Below are 25,207 nucleotides of genomic sequence, written 5' to 3' on the forward strand. Positions count from 1 at the left end.
AATGTAGGGGAGGGGGGGGGTGGGAGGGGCAGGGTGGAGGAGAAGAAGAGAAGAGGTTGCACTTACCAAGAGTAATGCATAGTCTATCCATACTCCAGAATATTTGGGATCCCATTCACCAAACCACAAAGTAGAATCAAAGACTGGAGTCACCGATTCATGAGTCATGGCAAATGGTATGCACAACCACTGCAAGACAGAGAGAGAGATGAATAATGTAAGACAAATAATTCTTCAGAAGAAGTGATGAAAAACAACACATTGCAAATACACTTGAGAATATATCTACGATTGTTTTGCTGTTTGCAGTATTATATGCTAGTGGAGGTATGTTTTTATGGTAGAGCACAACTGGGAGGGGTGGGGGGAGGGGGGAGGGGGAGAGATTGATCATCATCAAATTCCCAGGGAGTATTTATTTGGATGACTTTAACCGTTACAAATTCATGTGGTCGTGACCAGTTTAGGGAAATCACAAGATAGGTCACCAAATGGAGCGCAGGGTTTTGAAAGCCATAGAATGCAGGTTTTAAAACAAATATATGATAAATCATTAATTATAAAACCAGTAGGCCAGTGGATCTCAATAGAGGGCCCCACTGGTTAAATTCCCAGCACTTAGAAATGATTTCAATCGCCCCACTCCTTCTAGATAAAGAAGTCAAGAGGACACAAAGGCTTACCAGGCCAAAGAAGATGCATATGAGCTGTACAACATCTGTGTATGCCACCGAGTAGAGTCCCCCAAAGAAAGTGTAGGCTACAGTTATGCATGCTGATATGATGACCGATATGTTGATGTCCATGTCTAGGATGACGCTTATGGTAGCTCCTGCGGGAAGGAAATTAAAAAGTCTTGTCCAAATATTATCAATAAGAATTATCCACTAATTATATTTGTCCTTTCTTCCTTTCTTTCTAAGATCATTCTTTTTTACACTGTTTTGTGATTTACGTGGATGGAAGCGAACGTGTGTTTCATTTTACCTTAGTTTGTATTGGGGATTATCTGATTCAACTTTATGTTATTTTGTTTCTTCTTTTCCCCCGCTCTTATTTTTTTTCTATCTTCTTTGTTAAGGATATCATTCACATTTCTCGGACATGATTTCAATGCCACAGTTCTATTTTTTTTTTTTAAATAACAAAATTCCTCGGTCATTTCTTCTTTGAAATGATCATTTAAAATAAACTTGAATTGAAATGAAACACTGGCATGGACTTTCATTCACCTTTCCATATTCTCATCACCTGCCATTTCCATGGTAACTCTTTGAACAGAGCTCCTGATTATCACTACGATCACACGTTTTAAATATCTAGGTTTTACAGTCGGGGACATATAAACCCTACAGCCATGAATGTGCTTGACAATAGTGAAAACAGAATTGAACAGCACAAATCTGTCGAGTAGAGCGTGACCAGAGGGGTCGGTTATACAATCTCTAACATTTTACAACACACTCACACAAACTTTAAAAAAAACAACAAAAAAAACATGCTTCCCTTTCTTTCTGCTTCACAAAAGCAACTTGTTTTTCTCTATTTTGAGATTTAGAACGTCCATGTTTTTCTTACCAAGAGCAGACAAAATGGCTGCAGACCAAAAGAGCTCCCCCATCAAGGCGGGCAAGAACAGCAAGCCACCCATCCGAGAACCGTACTTGATCTGGAAAGGATCCAACATAGTCACATATCCTTGCTCTCTCATCACTTTGGCAAACAATAGTCCACCTGTGAGGAAAGATTGAAAGAAATATTCAACTTAATCTGGTGGGGAAGGGGTGGGGGGGGTGGGGGGTGGGTGTACACCACTCATTCCAAAAAAAATATATCAAAGTAGTTATTAGCACAATATTGTGAGAAGACCTACTCATAGGCCTACTTTATAGATTCAGTATGCCCTAGAATGCATCCTTTGACAAACACACTAATTCCCTCAGGCTTACATGTGAGTCACTTTCAACAAGTTCCCCATGACCACACCCCCCTCTTTTCTGAATGCCTGGATCTGCCGCACCTTCTTGTGGGCTGCATGCGATCAGTCAGGTTTTCACACTGAAGCAGACCTACATATTCGGTAAGAAGTTCATTCCAAGCTTTACTTTGGAGTTGCTGAACACTTGATCTTTGACCTCTTTGACAGGTTTTCAGAATTGACCTCCTAGTGACCTTTGACCTCCACAAAAACAATAGATGCTTGTATTCACTTTAGTCGACGCCCTCTATTAAGTGTTCATTTGAGGTTTAATGTTGGAGTTAATGAGTTTACATGGTTTTAGACTTTGACCTCTGTTGACCCTTGACTTCCCCCAAAACAAAAGGGTTCTGGCACTCATTGAGATGGATCCTCAAGCCACACATGAAGTTCATCAAAGCTTACTTTTGAAGTTTCACGTTTACAAAATTTTCAGACAGTCAGCCTTTAGTGACCTCAAATGCCCTTTGAACTCCACAGAAAACAATAGGGTTCTTTGTGTTCACAATAATGGTATAGAGATACAAACCCAACATATGAAGTTCAACTCCATGTATCCCTTGAGTTACATATATGTGTCTCCAAGCCAAGGCAGTACTTACATATACACACACACACCTACGATGAACATCACATAGATTCCGTTTGCTTCTAGCAAGGAATTGAAATTGCCCAGCATTGCAAAGAATACTCTCGTTGCGACCTAGAGAGGTAGCTAGTGCTTTGTGAATAAGAAGGATATCTTAAAATTCTCAATAGCAAAGATCTTGCATTGGAAAACTGTGAATATTCTGACCAACAATTTCTGTGCTGGACATGTTGTCTAGACAATGGGCCTAGACTGCAAGTGGGGGACCATCAAACATATGGAGAAATGCTGAAGTTTCTACTTCAATATTTGATTTCAGCTGTGTCTATATAATGTACTACTTACCTAGGACAAGACTAAGAGCATAGCCCCATGGAGCCTGGGCCCAAATTAAGCCTAATGAATAGACATATTCGGCTGTACCATTTATATATCCGCCTCCGACCCACGTAGCTGAAATTCAAGAGAAGAAAAGGGGGGGGGGAAATTGTTACAAAATCAATTAGCAACTTCTTAACTCTTGAAACAGAAACACTCATGTTTTGTTAACGATCATTTTAGTCAGTAAACTTAATGAGATATTTAGTATGATAAATTTGGACCAAGAAAACTTGAACTGAAACTATTACATTTTATATATAATTAGACAAAATTACATGATTAAGTGGCTATGGGTCTGATAATTCGTAGCTTCATATCAAAAACTTATAGTTCTAATAGTTCACCTGCAGAACTCTGTAGATCACACACTGAGGTCCAAACTAAACCACTCCAGTGTAAACATAATAGCCCCTTGTTAATCTCTGTAGATCACACACTGAGGTCCAAACTAACCACTCCAGTGTAAACATAATAGCCCATTGTTAAACCCTGTAGATCACACACTGAGATCCAAACTAAGCCACTCCAGTGTAAACATAATTCCCCATTGTTTGTGACCTGACTCCTCCTCCAAAGAGGCGATGGGGGCCGGTTCAAGCCTCTGGGACAATTATGTCACCAGGGCCCTCTTTTTGTACTTTCCATGCACCCCATATATCCTTGGCCTCCAATTACTGGCCCCGAAATTGATCCCTGGACCCCAGGCTCTTAGCCTCTAATCAAGCGTGCTAGCATCAGGTACAAGGATTCAACTGAAAAGTATACAACTTTTCAATTAAACATGCAAGTACTTTACTGATTGAATCACTAATAAATGTCAAATTTCATTTAAAGAGAGGGAGCAGAAATAAACAACTTTAGAGTGGTTGACTGCAGCTGTGTTCCAGGAGGTGTAAACAAGACATTTACAAGCTCTCAGCACCTTCACAGTATTCCTATCACAATATATTCACTAGCGGAATGCAAAATGTTGATCACCACATATATTTAAATATATCAAGAGTAACACCTGCTCTGGTACAGACTTTATCTTGGAAACTGTTTATGCGCTCTCTTAGATAGGTTTATTTAACCGAAATAATCACTCAAGAACTCTCTCTCTTGAAATGAAGGTTGGGGAATTTCTAGTCTAATTGAAACCCAATTCAAGCAGAAACTAAATCCAGAAAATACGCTTAAAGCAAACTTCCGGAGCAATTACGTCGGAGGATGTTAGTGATGGAGTGATAACGGAATGGTTTTAATCTCGGTGAGTTGCCATTGTTACCAAGGGACTCAATTTCATCTTCTTTGTTTAATGTTACCATTGTTACCAAGGGACTCAATTTCATTTTCTTTGTTTAATGTTGCCATTGTTACGATGGACTCATTTTCATGTTCTTTGTTTAATGTTGCCATTGTTATGAAGGACTCATTTTCATGTTCTTTGTTTTATGTTGCCATTGTTACTAAGGGACTCAATTTCATCTTCATTGTTTAATTTTTTTCATTTATGACCAAGATGTGAATAGAATAATTGACTGGTTTCTTAGTTTTGAGACAACTGCATCATATACTACCAGACATTACAGTTTTAAACTGAAAAAAAAAATCCCAGAAGTATTTTAGCAACCTTGAACAACTAATATTCAGTATTATAGTGATCCAACATCAGAGTTATGTATATGAACCCATTTTTATTTGTATTTTTTGTTTAATTTTACATGTGACCTAATGAGGGGCTCATCCCAACAGCATTTATATCTCTTCCAAAGATATAATAACAGTGGAATAGTTCTGAGCTCACTGTTAGGTAATTATTACCCTTTCTTTTATACCAAAAGACTTAACTAGGAGACACCCAAAAAAAAAATACTGGTTAGGGTACAATTAGGAACAAGGACACTTAAAAACCAACGTGCGATTCTGGAGGATTGAAAAAATACCCTGAAAGTATATAGTTGTAACCCTTGAGAATGGTATGTTGGGAATGAAGAGGAAGTGGACCTTGACCCTCAAGAAGGTCAGTGAGGGCGCAGTACCAACTTACGTTTGTAAGCTATGATGGGCTGATTTGAGTATATAATGGTGACAAGATCAAGACATATGTGTACATAATGTGCATTGTCAGCTACTATGTTACCATCCTTGTACATAATCTATATATCATACGTTGTATGCGTTAATCATGTATCACGACCACCTGACACGTTACCACCAACATGTAATCTATGGGATATGTGTCAGCTACTACTGCAATTTTGTACCAACCACCTGCTCTGCAGTACTACGTTTTGTTGATCTATATCTGAAAACATGCGTTGATCTTGTATCGCCACCTGTCTTGTTACTGTAAATTGCACATTGTTAATGTACCTACATATATATGACATACTGCTTTAATCTTGCATGATATCACATGCTGTGTTTTATACTGTTTAATCTTGGACCATGACCTGCTGTGTTACTGCATTTTGTGATCTATATCTCACATAAATTTACAATTTATACATTAATGCTATTATCTTGAATGACTATGGCCACCTCAGCCTGCTGCATTACTGCAAGTATGGGATTTATTGCATGGTCAGTTGTTGGCTTTGTGATCTATGAATTAAAAACTGGACTCTAATTACATCCAAAGTTTTGGTGTATGAATATTTTTATACAAATGTATAGAAATGTATGTTCCCCCGAGCATGATGGATATAAATCAGTGGATCACGCATCCATCCAGCTATGAGCAAAGAACTAGGATAAGAAAGACTTTTGTGCTTTTTGCACAAAGTCAACTTTGTTTTTGGAGTGCAATACGTTACTGCACCGCCTAACACATGTTACCCAGCGGACCAATGACGCTCTCCCAGCAAAGTGCATGATTCCATTAATTTCATGAACGAAACAAAGGAAATCTGTAAGTTATAAATAACATACATAGATCTGATCACACACTATTACACATGAGATTCACCAGGAAAACATAAAGTGATAAAGTCACATTCATGAATATTTGCTGTTTTCTGTCTAGAGTTCAATGAATGATATGGGACAGAATAAAAGCCTTGTGCATCCCCTAATGTAAACGAATGACTCTGCTTCTAGTGCCGTGATGACTGATTTATATATACACGAAGGACTGGTAACGTTAGACGATAAAATGGAAAAGACAGAAAAGAGAGAGAAAAGTCAGGATCAATTCTAGCCCTGCCTTGCCGGTCCAATTAAACCTTCCTGATGAAGGTAGCCATTAGAGTAATGGAATTAAAACGTTCTTGGCTTTAAAGACAGCCAAACTGATTCCTACACGTCTCTCCGGGGACAGTGAGCTCCTGATTGGATGGAACGTTGATTAACGCTTCCGCTCTGTGCAATTTTACAACTATCTATCGGCGGAAGGTATAGCCGTGGGGCACTTTTCTCCTCCGAGATGGAAGAAAATGAACAGTGGCGAGATAGTACCGTCTATAGTGGCAGATATCGCCGAAGATATGAGTTTATATTTTCGGAGAATCAAATAGAAAATTAGTCGAGGACTTCCTGTGTGTCATAAATTTGTACAATTGATTTCCTTAAGTGTTCTAAAACTGCACACGGAAGTCATTCGACTATACACACAGAAGAGGGCAGGAACTACGGTGCGATTACATGTAGCTATAAATGTCGGTTGATGACACGTGTGAAGTCGTAAATAATATTGATATTCAAATCTGTTAGTTCTGTAAATAATTACAGGAAATACTCTTTAATAATACTTTGTTATAATTGTGAAAGCGTTGAGAAATCGGTCACCCACATTTCTCCCCTCCCTCTTCCCCTTTCGCCCCCTTCTTTCCTTCCTCTCAAATAATAGTTAATATTTCCTCAATCTTTCCTCCCATTTATTGTCACCAGACACTGCAGTTTTTTAAATATTTTCTTCAATGCTTGCAGATACTAGGAAGGACAATTCCAGCAGGGAGATATGATTGCATAAAATTCGTTTCATATCTTATTGCTGTATGTGTTGTCCTTGCATTCAATGTGTAATTACCACACAAGTTTTTATGAATCTAGCATTCTGAGGGGAATAAAACATCTGCAAAGAAATCTAAAGACTCTAAAATGAGACATATTATTCATAACCTTCACAGAAAGGAATAAAAAATATCATCAAATGACATTTCATTTAGCATCAATCATGCAAAACAAGCTTAATGAAAGTGATTCATTTTTGTCAGGAAGTGGAAGACTATATGTAATTTGGGTAATGAATCATGTCTATATATTTTACTTTTCGGAAAATATGTTGAGATTCAGTTCTAGTTCAATTTGGGTATATTTATTTCTAGTTGTTAAATACCACTTCTGAACTGCTACATAGTCTATGTAGCAGGAAGGAGGATGAGCAGGAGGCACATAGGGTAGAAGGAAAGGGGAAGGGGGTGGGAGAGGGACATGTTTCCTAAACATAGAATGTGGTATATTATATAGCTACCATAATTAGCTATATGATAAATGATATAGCATACCATATTTTGGTGAGTTGAATCTCAGATGTGAAAGTAGGACTATATATATGATTTAGCAGAGGGCACCTAGGTAGGAGGATGAAGGATAAGGAGGGGAGCAGGAGGGGGGGAGGGGAGAATACTATTCCACAGTGAGATGCTGCTATGAATTCAATTTGAGATCACATATACCATACAGCAGTGTAGCATTACTAATCAGCAGTAACACATAGTACCATTTAGCAATAATCATTATTGTCATTATAATCCATTATTTTTTATTATAAATCATTATCAATGCCATTTTGTTCCCCCAAAATTACCAAGTTTTGGGAATCCTTCTGGTTAAACGTCCACAATTTTTATAGAATGGCATGGTATTTCAAGCCCTTTATTGTTAATATAAGAGTTAATACTGTAAGTTCCATAACTAATTACTTTACATCAAGTGCGAGCTTCACACACAAGACTTCATAGTGCATATAAGTGACTTCCATGTGAGCTCTAAGATGTTTCTCTTCTCATTCAAATTGTTTCAATAAGTAATTTAGTTTCAACAGATAATTACAATAACAACATTTTAGCCTCGACTTCTATATGCAAAATAGGACTATTAAATTCATTACTCAATCACAACATTTTCACAATTCAACAATATATTTTCTGTCCATACTTTAATGGCAATACAAAATGATGCTTTTTAACCAGCATCTTTGTACGAAAATTTATATATAAAATAAAAAATCAGAATTCCATATTTACTTGTACTCCCACATTAATATGTAAATGCCCAGATGTGCTCAACACACATATATACCTCATCTGATTCCTGTTTGCACGTTGAGCTATCAACAGGCCACTTATTCAAAACGCCATCATGGTTTACTCTTGGTAAATATTAGTCAAGTCTTTTATTTCTGCATTCAGTCGACAGATACCTTCTAAAGTGGCCTCAAATAGACTGAGCTAGTATTATCACCATCCTCTCTGTCTCAATTATAAGAGAGAAGCATCGAATAGACGGACAGAGTAAACCATACAGGTGTCTTAATGAGCAAACATATACTGTAGCCAATAGGGGATAAGGGGGGGTGCTTCAGAATCTATATAGTGCCACAAGACCACTCTTTAATGACTTCTTTCCTCTCTCCTAAATATTTGGAAGAACATTACACCATGAGTGTAGAATTTCAAGTCACGTTTCTCCGATTAATAATTCATTTGTCACGAAAGTATATATCCAGAGGCACATATCAAACTGTACAGTAAACGTGACTGATGTCTCATTTTTCTCACAAAGGTGAAAGAAAAATTGCAGTTGTGTTTTGAGATAATTGGAATTCAATCACATTTACGTTCTTGCAGCAGTTTATATTTGGCTACCCTTTCCTGCATGTGACCGACATTTTTTATCTGTACAGCATTTCAAAGCAAGAAATAATTTGTATAAATTCCACATTATTTACAAAAAATCGTGGTGGTTGTATCTAATGCAAGGAGCATATAAACCATAGCCAGGGTTTTGATGGCAGTTATATACCATCTATAAAACACTGGTCAGTGTATTAAATGTTAATTGTGTGTGTGGGAGGAAACTGTTTGCTATATATCAAGGCAAATGTAAAAGTATTATGTAAGTAACTTTGGTAGATTTTCAATATGATAAATGATTTTGTTGTTGTTGCAATTGACAAAATGCTATTTGAAAATATAGAGTGAAGAATAGAAAGGTTTCTTCAAACCCTGTGGAGGTCACATCAGTTAAAATGAGAGTTACAATGCTGTAGCCTAGGGCAACACTTCTAACATGGCTATATGACATTAGACTAAAGGCCTATATTTAGCCTATAATTCTGAACAGTTCCAGCCATATGATGCATTATTGTACAAACTCAGATTGTCCAGAACAGTATATATCAATGCTGTTCCAAAGGAGTCCTATTTGAATTGATGACCAATAGCCTTAATAAGTTAAGCCTGTTGTCATCCTAACAATAGGTAGTTAGCAAGCCCTTGTTCACTCTGTATAAGTACCCTAATCTCCTCAGACTAAGCTCTGCCTAATTTGCATACTGGGGAAGACAGCTAAAGGAGCTGTTGTTATGCTTTACTGGTTTTAATGAATAGACGATCAGATTTGGCAAATCCCTTATTCCCTGTACTCAGATCTAAACTAGTGTCAACTACACAGAGCAATATTATTGTTCTGTACTAATTCTCTTAATTGCATCTTGTACATTGTCTTGACTCTTGGATCTGACCCCAGAGGTCACCAATTTTCCAAATGTTCAAAGTCAAGCAATACTTAGGTAAGGAGGTTTATATTGCATATGTATGGTTCCCATGCTTCCAACTTATTAGATTTTCAAGTTTTTTTTACTGTGAAGCTTAACATGAGGACATAATTTTTTAGACTACCACCTACACTGTAGTAAGCCTAACAGTTGCTACTCTTGCAATATGTTCAGTGTGCTTTTAATACACCCAGCTATCATTAAATTGGAAATTAAATCAAAAGTCACAAGTGCATATATATATTTATCTAACATTAACAGCCCCATACACTTTTTATACGAAATCATGAAACCAAGTCAGCATTAAACAAGGATTTTTCTCATTTTTCCCTGACTAAACTTCACAATTCCAGGACTTTCAAGACCCAGCAAATAGGTTTCTTATATTCATTTTTAGATTAAAACAATGTTTGGGTTATTATTGTTAATTAGTACTGCAATGTTAGCACTCAAATATATATCAAACAATTTAATACTTGACTATTCTTTCTCTCTTATAAGCTTAAAGGTTCCCTGCAGTACAGTACTGTACATCTGGTACCAAACTTTCTGACAGTCTTACCATTAAACAACAAAATAGTTATGTTTATTGATTACATGAGCAAAATAGTACAGTGTCCTCCATTTTGCATGAATGATTTTATCAATGTCACCTGCACTTCTTTAGAAATATGTTTCAACATATAATATCATATCAACATATATGTATTCAAGCTGACTTTCTTTGTACCCTTTTGCACCATGAGACTCCTAGCTGCTCGTTTTTAAATTTATGTCATTTATATAGATGTTAATAACATTGAAATTAATTAAATAACCTGGCAGAAGGGAACTTTAAAGAAAGTTATGAAAGTTTTTATCAATTAAGTTAATTTAGTAAGCAATGTCAGTGAAGTTGTTAGTCAGTGTTCGGGCACCCTCATGTTAAAATCTATCAACATACTTAAGAGTGTACACAGTAGATATATATGTAATCTGTTTATGAAATTTACTGACATGTATGCTAAGAAACACATGTTTATCATGCAGTCACCCTCATATAGTGACAGTTACTATAATAATTCAATTGCACTATTTATACACACATTCTAACAAGGTGGTAAACTTTAAAGCAGGAAATATGATTCCACAGACATGACTACAGAAATGAGGGGGGGGGGGGGGGTGGGGGATTGGAAGTATGGTATAGGGACTGTATGTGACTGTATGTAAGATTACCAATTAACTTACATCTAATTGCTCATGCTAAATATGAAATACCATACGTCACAAATGTAGTTAAAATGATTGCAAAATGATAGCACCATTCTGCATCTATTAGCCGCCTCCACCCCAGGGCAAACATCACCCAAAATTTGTTCCTTCCTCCCCCACCACAAAAATAAATGGCTACAAGCTCGGACTAGAAGAACCCAGAGAAGTAGAGGAACTGACTATGGAAGATTATCAGTCAATACAATACATCAGTATCACAAACACAGTTTTTAAGGGCCTAGTATAGGCCAATACTACTGCTATATCCAGAAAGTACGCAAAATTCTCGGTTTCACTCATAAAACAACTGCAGTACAACTACTCTCTCTGGTTAAAAAGGACTCTAAACTCTAAACCCTTTTGGAATCATGCCCGTTTCAAGCACAGTATTTCCTGCATGTAGTTTGCAAAATGAGTAATATTGCAAGTGCTTTTGGATTTTTTATCCTTTCCTCAATGCATAGTTCAAATTACTACTTAATACCAACCATGAATCTAAGGATTTGAGGTCACTACCAAATCATACCACTACACACAGGAAGAGTACACTTCCTAAGCTGAACAGGTTTGTGCTTCCATTGTTTACTTGAACTACAGTCCAAAGATATTACAACACAAACCAACAAACTAATATTGCAGGTCACCTTGTCAAAAAACTTTGTACTGCAACTCCGGCCATCCTAGCCAAATTCATATATGTACAGCTGAGGCTCCCCACGGTAGCAACTGACAGGACACGGACAGGTACTAGCTGATAAGATGTATGCCCTTATAAAATAAACTGATCAACTCAAGGACTTATCTAATTGCTGTCTTTTAAAACTCAATATTGTCACAAGAAACAGTAGTCATCTGACATTTCTACTCAAGCTGAATGGCTTGGTTGTCAAGGAAAAGAAGTGTGTTTTGAGCATAAATATCAAAGCAAGTAAAGGGAGAGAGCTTCTGAAAAGCTAGCTAACAGTAATGAAAGTTTTCTTTGCTTTGGGCGAGGGGATCTTTTTCGGGGGGGGGGGGGGAAGGGGGGAAATTTTTAGTTCACTCATTACTACATAAAGACCTAAATGTTTCTCTAACTAGATGTTTACTATTTTATATGTAATGTTTGCATATGCATGGTAGCATAGGTAAAAACAAAGGAAAGATACAAGGTACATCCAACTGTATAGTAGCGAGAGATGGGCTTTGCAGAACCGGGAGTATATAAATTTCTTTTCTACCATGCAGTGACAATAAAACATTCTTAAACACAAGTATGGATGATATTGCATTTATAGTTTTCCACGTTATCGGACTGATATTTTTGTAATATCTTTGATGTGACATGCGCCCTCTACTAACAATTATCCTTGTTACCACCATTGCAAACTAAATTAACGTCTCCCCAATTCTCCACTCAACCACCAGGAGATCTAGCTGAGGAGATAATCCAGCTGAGGAGATAATCCATTTTGACAATAAATAGAAAAGGAAATTAAGAAGATAACGAAACAAAAAATAAACAAAAAAATATTGGCTTAACATATAAACCACAAAAGTACATTCACTGATTAGGCTTAGCTTCAAGGCCAAGTTGTCATGAGAAGTTAGTCAAAGGCCGTTAGCATCAGGAGATAATCGAATCCAACTAGATGGGCAAAGCTGACAATACCAAACTGAGAGGTTCTACTACAACCCCTCCCCATCCCCTCCCCCTTCCCTTCCCCCTTCTTGAGAATATTTAGTTAGTCTATATTACTGTAGAGATGGTCAACATGTGAATATAACTCCAAAATGTTTCTATGTTGCTATTTACATATTGCTATCATATTTTATCTAAATTCTGTTAAATCCTGGAATATCATCATCTTCCTCTTATGTTGTGATTTTGTTGGGGATGGGAAATATTTAATCTCCCTATTTTTGTGAAAGAGAGGTTGGCAAGGTCTGCAATAATGATTATGCACTACATTCTATATTAAACTTTAAAAATCACAATAATTAATTAATTTGCATAATATCAGAGGAGATACCAGAGGAGATGGGGTCTGTATGAGGGAGAAGAGAAAGGGAAAGGGCAAGTGGGAGGCGGGAATTGGTTTAAATGAGGGACGCATTCAGTTAACTTTCACTACTCTTACCAATCCACTTCCCTATACCTCTACAACTGCTATATTTCACACTTTACTGCTTCATATGTAACTGCTGAACATAAAATCCTACCCATTGGCTTTTATCGTTTGACATAAAGCCCCCCCCCCCCCTCCCTACTCGACAAAATATTTGCAGATAAACCTCCAACTGTTTTCGCCTTCACATTTTTATTCCGAAATCCTGTCCTTGTTCAGTCTCGAACCCAAGTTTACGAAATTTAATTATAACTCACCGAGATTGCAACCTACACAAAAATTTATAGCAATGAGATTTCTAAACTAAGACCTCAATAATTGACCCATGAGGGAAAAGCTGGCAAACAACCCACCGGGGCCAATTCAGTCAAGCAAAACAAAAACGTCAGAGTCGACGAAATATGAGATTTAGGCAGCGCGGCAGCCTAGATTAGAAACTTAAGTGTCTGAAGCATAATAAATTTGGACAACTGAATTTACGACTGCAGAGCAAGAAATCTCTCTCTCTCTCTCTTTCAATCGGACTATGGATCTGCTCCCCGGACAATGTTCTGCAAGGAATCGTAACTGCGCATATAGGATCCTACGATATCCGAGGATTAATGCTGCAAAAATTGAGGTTGGGTTCAGGTATTCCCAATATTCTAAGTATGTATTTAGACATTGCGAGTTAGTAAACACTAACATTCACGCAAATTCAAATAATATGAGAAGTTCATGCATTAATAATGTAGTTAAGATGATATATGCAGCAGCCTTTGTGTTTTTTTTCAATGTGCACGAAGCAACGAGGCAGATATTACTGTTTTAAGAACCGCATAATGTTACAAACAACTCTTGACAATCAACGTACTGCGTCTCATAAAGCAAAGAAGCAAATTTGACATTAAACAATTGTTCAAACCGCGGTTACAGTCATCTATATCTCCGTTTATCCTGATCGCAGTGTTGAACCATACGGTTTCGGTCAGAAGTAAAGTGTATATGCCAATCAGGCCCTGTCATAGTTTTAAACTTGTAAGATAAACATACTTCAGGGTTGACCCTGGATCAGTGTTGACCTCATACTATAATCCGTTAGCACTTCACATCACACAGCTTAGGTAAATTTTGCCCTTTTTGCTCTTGTAAACAAACTTTCTGATCGATGACAGAGCACAGATCTGATAAAAACCATTTGAATTTCTTTTACTGTTGAACACAAAGCTCTGGGTCTGATCCCGAAAGTAAACGCATGCCTACGTGGATGAAAGAGGTAAAATCTCACCTGTCATTGTAAAAATGCCGACGATAACTCCTATATTCCTACCGGCGACCATGACCTCCTCCGAGTCAGTTTGTCCCTTTGTCTTTCTGGCTGCCCATAGCCCGACCGTCAAGATCAACAGATAGAAGAGCGCAATGGCCACTATACCACCCCAATGAGCTGCCATTGTCCTGATGCTAGCTGACGAGTTCTGAAAATGTAGTATAGTTCCTTAACAGCTCTCGTTTTGGCTTCTTGCGATAATTTGATCTGTGGAGAGAAATGATACGGTTATTTATAGTCAATACACATTTCTCAGAAGGAAAATATTGATAACATCCTAGCGCTCACACAAAAAGGTTACAATAGTACACGGAGTTGATTAAAATGAAAAAGTGGCGTACCAATTTATTAGGTTTTACAGAATTTAGCCCCCCAATGATTTTTCTTTCCAGCAATCACAACTTTTTAGTCCACAGTTATCTTGAAGTAGAACAAAATACAATGGTAATCTCTCAGTATCTGAAAAGAAAATATTTCACTTTGAAATCTTGACAAAATTACACTTTTCTAAAACGTTCCGTCTGTTTTGCTCGCACAGTCATCACACCAGCATATGAAACATTGTCAGGGATGAGCTTTAAGCTCCTAACCTCATGGATGGCAACTGCAGTTGGTGAATCTTGAATAACGTAACCTTGGATACAGAACAGTTTGTGTTAAAACAAATGAGGAACACAAAAAATACTGTCAAGCTGACATGCCAAAACCTTGTAACAATATCAGACCTACTGTACGCTTGGCTGATGAAACAGTCTGCATTTGCAAAAGAAATTTTTCAACAAAATTAAATGTGACCATTCGATCCTTCTTTAACACCACCCACATGCCTACTGTAAAGGCATGGCGATAACACATGGTACATGTCATCCGAGAACTGCATGGATGTGTGAAGGAATAATTTCCCCTACGTAATCGTTTCCCTATAAAAGTTATAGGAAACTCCTACGTGAACTTGAAAGAGGACAGAAATTAAATACATAATCACTTTTGATATTTTTACAACAGAGAGATAAATTCAATCAGCAAACCTCGAAACAAAAAGCCACATTTGCGGACGGCATCCGCTATTGCATCCTTGAAAGTGACTAATTGGTTATAAAAGCCACGGTGATATATGAAGATAAAAATTACAGGCGTATGAGTGAATTGGCATCCAAAGTTGTGAAAGTTTTTGCTGGTTCAATACTGGTGGCTCTTAATTAGAAAGACCAGCACAGAATCAATACAGACGTTCTTTTCTTTCTATAAGCTCGAGCATGCAACTTCCGAGAGCTATTTATAAAGTTCATGGAAACAAAAAGATATTACAGGAAAGGAAAAAAGAAATATTGGCGGTCGACTTGTTTCCTGTATATATGTAGTCACTGGACTCGTTGAGCGAGTGAGTGACCGTGGGTAGGTTGAACACAATAGACTAGGAGATCAATGTACCGGTGCTTTTTAAAATTAATCTGTGAAATGCTGAGGAGAGAGGTATTGCTGAAGGAATTGTATTGACAACTTTATCTAATACATTGCTGAATTCACACAACACATCTGTTAGGGAATATAGCCTATCACTATTTGTCCCTGACTTTTTGCTCGTTAAAAATTATGCTAAACAAAAATTTCCAAAAATAAATTTCCTGAGGGTACGTTACAGTTTATTATACTCATCCATTCATCATTCCCATAGGTATGTAGATTGAGAATGGTTAAATGAGAAACAATTATGCAATTCTGTGAGATTATTTGGATGAGTCTGGAGGAGGCAATAAAGATGCTATATTTAGAATCCAGTGCAACTGTCTGAAAGGTTTAAATTCCTTTGAGGAAATTCCCTTACGATGCCAAGAACATGACTTAATTGTCAACATTTTGCATCTATATGAACATTTTGGATCTGGGTATTGTAGGATTTTTGGAAAGTATAAAATAATTACTATCAATGGTGTGAAAATCAGGAGGTTTAAAGGGAGTGAAGACTCGCGCACAAAGAAATGTCTGATGCCGGTAATCTGACCTAGTCTCGAATGAGGTGTAACAGAAGTTTTAGACACCACCATCGATCCCAGAAAATACACACAGCTTGCTACCGTCGGTAATTAGACACTAGTGTACAGTCAATACATGCAGCTACGGTCAATACCCACAACACAGTGTACATAGCAGCGATGGACATTTCAGGTCTAGATTAAAGATAACAAGGTATCATGTTTCATTATTGTCTGCATTTTGTAGTGACAAGAAGAAAACTACACTTTTTTTCAGATTTTTCAGAGGGCGGCACGCGGTTTGGGGCGAGTCTTCAATGCCTTTAAATAATGTGGTTTATGGCAATTTAAAAGTCTGTAGGTGACACAGGACAATGACACAATGAGAGTAGACACATGGGTCAGCTGCTATGTCGCTAACCTATATGCCACCTCTTCTATTTCAAAATTTAAACACGATCATGGTGGTGCAAATGCCACAATAGTCCAAGTCATCAGCTTTAATATGATTGGTAGGACGAGTCCGATGAAGACCTTCATCTATCCTTCAGCAAACCTTGGATATATACAGTGACAACAGTAAGCTGTGTTATTTCCCAGTTATAATCCTCTCTATTACATCTCACATTCAATAACTTTGCCATATACACGTACATAATTCATTACTGTGCTATCTTTGTTCTCATCTTCATTATCACGCTTAACTTGTAAGGTAAACAAAACTTGTTAATGCTATCATATAAAAGTCTAGGATTGATTGGATAAGTTTATTCCAAACATGTCCTCATCATGACAAATGGAAGGCAAAGTCCATAATATTACAAACTACCACGCCCCCTCTCCCATCCCCCCTATTTTTTTGCAGCAGTTAATATACCAAAAAATGGCACCAGGAACAATGAAATTTATTGGCATTAAAATTCAAATGTTCACAAATTTCAACCAAAGATGATAATTAGATTAGATATTTGGGACACAAAAATTTTTCCTCAGTCGGGAAGCCAAATGGTTTGAACCAAATAATATTGTAGAAGTTGTAGCTATTTCACATCCTGTAGTGTCAGATTCAATCATGAATGATAAAGTTCAAATTGTATGTAGAGTACGAATGTAATGAAGAGTTAATCTCGATTGGAAAAACGAAATTGTTGTTTGAATTGTTCTTCCCTTTGCAGTGACATATACGATACAGCTATATTTGATCATTTGGAGGATTTTATATTTAAAAATTTCTAGCATAGAGATGACAAAACAATTAGAAAAAAGGGTACTTATATATATTATATTCATAGCTTATCGTTTAAAAAAAAATTAAAGGAAAAAAAAAATCTGAAATGGTCATTGATTATTTGGGGTTATTTATAAAAATTTTGCAAAATATTTTCACTGCAAAAAATAATTTGAGGAAACTGAAATTAGCATCATAAATCACGCACAGAACTAATGTTCATTTTTCATTAATTGGTGTCAGTTCATCTGATAACTACAGACAACCCTGAACTAATTTTACGGTAGAAGTCATTTTACTCATACTTTGCAAGTTACTGTACGTCAAGCCAAAAAATGCAGCATGATATTTTTTATTCAAAAGAGATAACCTTGTGACAGATATGATCTGCATAAATTCTTCCAAATATTACCTCTCAAGAACTTATAGACTTCTTCAAAAGCCCCTTAAATCGTTTTAACAAAGTCCCCAAGGAAGACATCAATTAAGCACATTTTGATGATGTCGATAAAAGAGGGAGGAACTGCTTGCCTCTCAATGGACTCTGGGGTGCCCCTAGAGTTATTGTCACTAACTACGAACTAAACGCAAGAAGACTTCGCTCCAACGTCAAAACATAAGAAGAAGAATCGCTCCAAACACTATACCCTTTGGCTACAGTTAAGGTAGTTGGCCAACTAGTGCTAAACTTAATTAGTATTGGATTTCTGAAGGCGTTTTTTTTTTGGGATTCATTTTTTGCTTCCCTTGCAGGAAAGGTCAAACACCGTTGCCCATGCACCGATACAGCGTCTAATAAGTCCACACAGTTTAATCTTAACGCTACAACTGATCCATCTTATCTTCTTAGAGGCAGGCTCTGTTTAGATGCTGATGAGCTCTCGGGAGGATGAGTATGCCATAAGCAATCTACAATATGACAGAGATCAGGGTTTTAAGAGGTGAAGCTAAACAAACGGATGACCCAAACTGCCTGATTATAATGACGTACAAGTACAGCCAAGAATTGTTAAATAGCGATCAGATCTTTCCCATATGGAGGAATTCATCTGGCTAAGATGTGCGGTATAAACTTGTCCGATGCTCACCCTGTACAGTACTGCACAATACACTCATTACAAAGATGTGGTGGACTGTCAGTTTATTATGGAGGATAAGGGGAACAAGGATTACCGATTAGATCCTTCTGGAATAAAGGATCAAGCCTAAATGGGAGATCCTTTGAATGAATACATGAGTATACTCCAGGGATCAGGAGGGTTTTCACGATGCAACTACCAGCAAGTGAAGTAAGTTGGGATTGCAAAATGGGTGATGCATGGGGGTGATCATGAATGGGTGATGATGCATGGGTGATGGTGCATGGGTGATGAATTGGAGATTGTTAGTAACACTGCAATCTGAATTTAATGAAGATAATTAGTCATCAGTGTAGGACAAAGCTCCAAATGTGATTTTAGTAATCAGAACAGAACTTGGTCGCCAGCTAGCTCAGACGACCGATAAAAATTGGTGTTATACCATTGGCTGTTGCACGGTTAAGTTTGTCGTTATGACAACTGGTGCAAGGTATAACCTAGATCAGTTTATACTCTATGCATACAACAACTTAGCTGCTGCTTGTGTAAGATGTACTTGTAAGGTATCTTATCTGAACATATCTGAACTTAGATACACCTGTTGCACTACATTCATTTTTCAGTCCTTCTTGAGTCTCTTTATCCCCTCTACCCCCCCACCCCCACCCCAGACATTCCATTCCCACCCCTTAACTGAATGCCCTACCCACTGGCCGTTTCATCAATCGCGTACTATAGCAGGTTAAACAGTGATTTTGGCAGTACGTGTTTAGATTCCATACATCAGCTAAAACACTACTCAACCGGTCACTTAAAAACCAATATACCATCTTTATGGATATCCATTAACCAAGATTTTATTGTCTCTCTCAACGGATTGTTTTTTAAAGCCTGTCAGACCGAGACGATCGGATACGATGAGGGAAAAAAAAAGAAGGTGGAATTGTATCGCTCTACAAGCTTTGAAAAGAGTGTTTATGATCAGATTAGGACGGTTGAAAACACATAAACCTGGTGCCATCGAGATTGATTTGTTTGGGTTAACTGATTTTTATCCTGCAATTGTTTTAAATTTGTGAACTGGAATCACCTTTCAAAAATTAGACTTGTTCATTGCATTTCGGTTTCTTTACCTCTTTATTTGCATCACTCAGCTGGAGCCTTGAGATGATCCTCCACTGTAATATTTACTCTATTTCACTCAACTTCACTTTGTTATCTTGTATCTCGTTACACTTTATAGAGGCTATATACATGCTATTAATCCCGAACGTCTCCTTTTAGGACATGCGACTAAATATTATACTCTCAAAATTCTTGCTTGATGAGTTATCGATGAGTGACAGTATTTGATTTCGTGTTAATCTTACAATAACTACCTCTCCTACCTTGCCAAGTAAATCTAGCTATATACAGTTATAGCTCAAACACTGAACATAAAAATCTTACGATCATCCCACCCCCCCCCCCACTCGTTATCTCACCCAATTCTTCTGTCACATGGGTACACACTTCTCTGTTCCAACTTTACTGCATGGGAAGTCCTGCAACGGCAATATTCTTGGCAAATTTTAAACTCATAATCTCAGTCATTTTCATAACATATTCTGTGCTCGTTCTCTAATAATACAGTGCAATGGTACGCAGCTTACCTCATCTGTGTTGACCTCTCATGACCAATGACCTCCACCAAAAACAATAAGGTAATTACCCTATGACTAACTTTACTTAATACCTATCAGCGACATAGTTAAGCCAAAGAACTGTAAATCCTGTTTAGAAGGCTTCAGACATTTTACTGCTGTTTTCCTAACATATGATATTAGTTTAATGCACTCCAAACTCTCCCCTCCCCCCCCCCCCACAGGTAAACAAAATACAAGTCAGAAATCAGATTTAAGGTTAAATCGACAACAAACAATTTATAGGGGGATACTACATTTAATCCAATCAGATACCAGCATGTACATAGATTCACACACACATACAGTACACACCCAGATCATGACTGGTCATGCACATAACATTCCTTGTGCATTCAAAGTTCAAATAAGGAATCAAACTTAAATTTCAAACATAGAACTAAATCCATAATGTGACTTAAATTGTCACATTTCATTTTTCGTGAGTGAACTTTATATTTTCTAGCACAGTGTAAATCTCACATCACCAAATCTAATTCAAAGGTAACCATTAGTTTTCAGCTCACACACCTCCGGCTAATTCCAATTATAGGTTAACATTGTATCTATATATTGTACCTTTTCTATATTTTGTCCTTTTGCTTAAAATCTTCTTACCTTATCTTCTTTCGTCTTTTCTGTATGAACCGTGCAATATTATCTGCCCAGCTTACAAGGGTGTAAATATGCATAAAATACTGACAGAAACCCACTATACGAAACCTGTTAACTTGGATATCAACTTACCCAGAATCCACGAAACATGAAGACTAGAAATAATAAATGCTGACACGTGTGTACCCTAACTATTAAATACTGCTCCAATTTGCAGACACTGAAAGATGGGAAGCCCCTCAGGACTTCTGCACATCTTCATATATATAAAGTCCAAATATTTTGACAAGGAGAAAATTGTCAAATTTCACACCAAAATTGAATGGAAATGTAAAGCCTTTCCAGAAAGACTATTGTATGGGAACTACAATGAAGAGCCGCGAGCATGTCCGCTTTGAGGAGTAAATTCACACAGTGCCATGTTTACCATGCATGAATGGATATATATCATGAGGCATTAGGTAGGGGACCATTACATACTGTATATACACAGTAGCACTGGCATCAGGACAGATATAGTTAGGAATTTGAACGTGCTCGCAACAGAAGAACAATGTACATATCTAAATATCCCAAGAATCGAGGGACATACTAAAAATGGCCAATTTAATAAAAATCATACCACTCGCTGAACCTTTCTGTTTCCCAGACAAAAAACCTTTTCTATTTTTTTTCCAGGTCTCAATGTTCTTATGCAAATCCAATGTTTTTGTTAAACAAATGGGAAGTTTAATGATCATAGAAAACAGCCAAAACTTTACTGGTTTGGGTATTTATGGATAGGAAAAGATGAAAATTGCACACTAGAAAACAGTGAAGGCTTCTGAAATGGAAGATTTGGAAGGGGGAGGACGTGGGGGCGCAGTGCAAGAATGTTAACAGTCAATGGAAATGGTACATTAGAGTGCATGCAGTATATAAATACAGTGACCTCTTTGAGGGTCATTGGGGGTCACAGTGCAAGAATGTTAACAGTTTATGGAAATCGTACATTAGAGTGTAAACAGTATATATAGGGGACAGGTAAGAGAGAAACAAAGTAAATTATGTGCTTCTATTCAAGTTAATTCAAGTTAATACTCTTCCTTCCAGAGTCAGCCACCAGGTAGTGTGGATCCAGAGATGTGCGAGAATGGGCCATGGACACCTCCTCTTCTCAACCCCCACAAAAAACTTTAAAAAGTAGTAATTTGAATTATAGACCTTATTTATACCTAAACATGCCTCAAAATGAACCATTTCACATTAAATATTTGTATGACACCCTCTACTTGGGCCCAGTCAGCTTCAACGACCGCAGGGCAAAACTCCCCCCCCCCCCCCACCCTTTTAAATTCTGGCATCTGCCACTGACATCTCTCCACTCTTGAAAGCCTGAAAGGCAATAAAACTAACCAACTAACTAATATATATATAATAGTATACAGTAGTATAAAGCCATATATATTATTTCTTCCTGCTCTCTTTATGTTGTATCTGTGGTAAGATTGAGGGTAAGTAAATATTCATCTGAACAATATATGCAACAGGAGACAATTGGAAACACACTCATCATAGTCTAGCCTGTTTCCTCCACCTGCAACCAACTCCCCCACCCTCCCCACCCTCCCCCACCACCATCTGTAATCCTCTTCATACTCGGAACTTTTTCCAAACCACAGAGATTAAACTTAATATTTAATTAATTAAAATTTCAAAGATTTGGCAATGACAATTTATGAAAGACTATACATTACAGTGAATGTGTGGGACACAAAATTTCCATGTAACATTTTAATACTCACTTTGAATAGTTTAAATCAACAGTTCTATATACACACAAACATTCCAAATGCCTTCATCCACAAAAAGATCTCTCTCATAGAAAAGGGGATGAATCCAGGCAATGTATATATATTTACATGACTTGCTCAAAAGTGACACAAAAGCAACGATTTGTAACTCAAAACCGCAGCTTTTAAATCAAATTTTGTCGAACATGCATCTCCTCGTACAATTACAACAGAGACGGTCACAGGGTCTGGCCTTCAAAATCTGATCAAAAAACATTTTAAGGCGCTTCTACGAAAAAACTGGCAGGCAATTGAATTTAATCTAAGGAAAATTCAAATTTGATCTAAAATTAAGACCTAGAGTATAGTCGCCAAGGAAGAGGATAGAATCTGAAGATAGATGCGTCACGGCCTTGAGTTGGAATTGCAAATGACAGGAAAGACATTTGTAAAAGTACATGCATGGCCTGTATTACACGCAAGCAGAGAAATTTCTGACACAAATTATACGCACAATAAATTTGTATGTTTAAAAGGCATGTTCATGTATGTACTGTACAAGCTGTTGCCAACTTAATTTATTTAAAAAAAAATTGATTGCATTTTCTTTCTTATGTGGGTCGCATGTAAGTTGAAGGCCTCAACAAGTGAATAGCTTTAGTTTAAATCATTAACACAAAAATGTAAATTGGGTCTGTGTCGGTTGTTTAAACATATTACAGACTTTCACATGCAGAATATAAGTGGCAAATGTTTAACATGTTGTAGGTACTTACATTCAAAATGTTCAACGCGCACAACTTGATAAATTAACATATTTTATCGCCATAATTATGCTATATAAGATGTTCAAGTGATGGTCATTCGTGCACATTCTGTGACAAGAATATTAAAAGTATACTAAAAGCATTTGCCTTTATATCAGTGACTCTGATGCTGATTTTAAATTTGGGTAGATGGGGAGGGGGAGAGGAATGGGGAGGGAGAAGGGAGCAGTAGAGGAAGCTAGGAGTCAGATAAATTTTCACTATTGTTAAAGATGTCGCTTACAGCGGCACAGCTTTTAGTAATTTTAGCAGAACAAAACTTGGGCTATAATGAAAACTAAATAACCTACAAAATGAAATCCACATAAACATTCTTAAAATTACTGCAATTTTCCCTCAGTTTACCCAAATTCTTTATATGTGCAGCTTATAATGATGCCAAAAATGTGTAGCACTTTTTTTTCCATTGATGTAGTTTTGCACAGTTTTCTTTGGTGGGTGGTAGGGAGAAGGATAGCAGGGGGGAGGGGGAAGTGACAGACCACATCCACTCCAGATACTGACAGGATTTATCATCATTTTTTCTTTTCTTGTCAACATTATATTACACTAGTTTTAACAATTTTAAGATACTGTTGTCTCTATTTATCATACTATAAGAACACTATGACTACTTGTGGGCATATGCCCTTCTGTAACTACCACAGAAAGGCTAGGTAACATTCCTTTGCCAACAAGGTTTCATTTAAATATCTATTCAAATTTTGCTTCATTTCACAAGTTTGTGTTTAGCAGATTGTGCCACACTTTCATATCATTAGAAGACATGTCGCTACGGTGTATGCTATACGATAAAGCTCCAAAATGCCAGAGATATGGTGTGTTTGACATACTGTATCTTTCCGGTGAATATGATTTATAATGTATGAAAAATGGATGTTAGACCATGATTGAGCATACTTTACCGGTGAAGTTAATTACGCTTACCGAGGTGCGCATCTTGGGATTCACATTACGTAAAGAAATGTAATTATAGACAAAAACATGAGAGAGCTGAGTTTAAGCCGTGACACCTTAGTAGAGCCAAATGTTTAATATGTGCCAACTTTGTGAAATTGCTCTCTACTGGGATGTGTGAAGTTATTTACAATACAAGCGTTAGATAAGAGTTGCTTTTAATATACTTTACAGAAAAATCTGGTAATTCACAATTTAAAGAGCGGGTCAATAATAAAACTTGTTAGGTCTTTCAAAAGTCAGGCTATCAACTGGCTCATTGCCAGTGGATTTTGTAGGCACTAGCATACTGTAGCTTATAAGAACATTGAAAAAATGTGGTAAGTCTGGTAACAACAATTGTCAATCGAAACGTTGCATGATTTTTGTACCTAACATGGGCCTCCTCCTGTAGCTGCTGCTCCAATCTACGATACAGTATTATCGATGTGTGCTGCAGTTTGGGGAAAATACCTGTGGCAACTTGGATGTTAGGCCAATCAAGACAAGCGGCTTAAAAATTGTGAAATTCTAGGCCCGATGGTATGATATGAAGATGAATAAAAAAAGACGAACCAAAGTCATCGGGTACAAAACTCAGAGGGCCAGACGTTTCGATTCTAGCAGGGTCTCTTTTCAAACTGAAAGAAAACTGCCTTTATTTAAGTATAGTACACATAGACAAATAGATAGGAAACTGTAGCTGTTCAATTATG

The 25,207-nt window shown here is 37.1% G+C and overlaps 1 protein-coding gene across 9 annotated transcripts in view; it reads right to left on the reverse strand.

Moving 5' to 3' along the window:
• LOC139967760 (high-affinity choline transporter 1-like) overlaps positions 1-25,207 on the reverse strand; it is a 76,338-nt gene that overhangs the window by 7,189 nt on the left and 43,942 nt on the right. For 3 of the 9 annotated variants that reach the window (XM_071971818.1, XM_071971825.1, XM_071971827.1), the window contains 5 exons: positions 14,338-14,586; positions 2,913-3,020; positions 1,579-1,734; positions 684-832; positions 67-189 (listed from right to left, as the gene is read on the reverse strand). In XM_071971818.1, the coding sequence (XP_071827919.1) occupies positions 67-189; positions 684-832; positions 1,579-1,734; positions 2,913-3,020; positions 14,338-14,503 (702 nt within the window). In that variant the 5' untranslated portion in view covers positions 14,504-14,586. The other 6 variants (XM_071971824.1, XM_071971826.1, XM_071971821.1 and 3 more) reach the window with 6 other exon arrangements.

This window comes from Apostichopus japonicus, chromosome 5 (assembly GCF_037975245.1).
Source record: "Apostichopus japonicus isolate 1M-3 chromosome 5, ASM3797524v1, whole genome shotgun sequence".
Taxonomy (NCBI): domain Eukaryota; kingdom Metazoa; phylum Echinodermata; class Holothuroidea; order Aspidochirotida; family Stichopodidae; genus Apostichopus; species Apostichopus japonicus.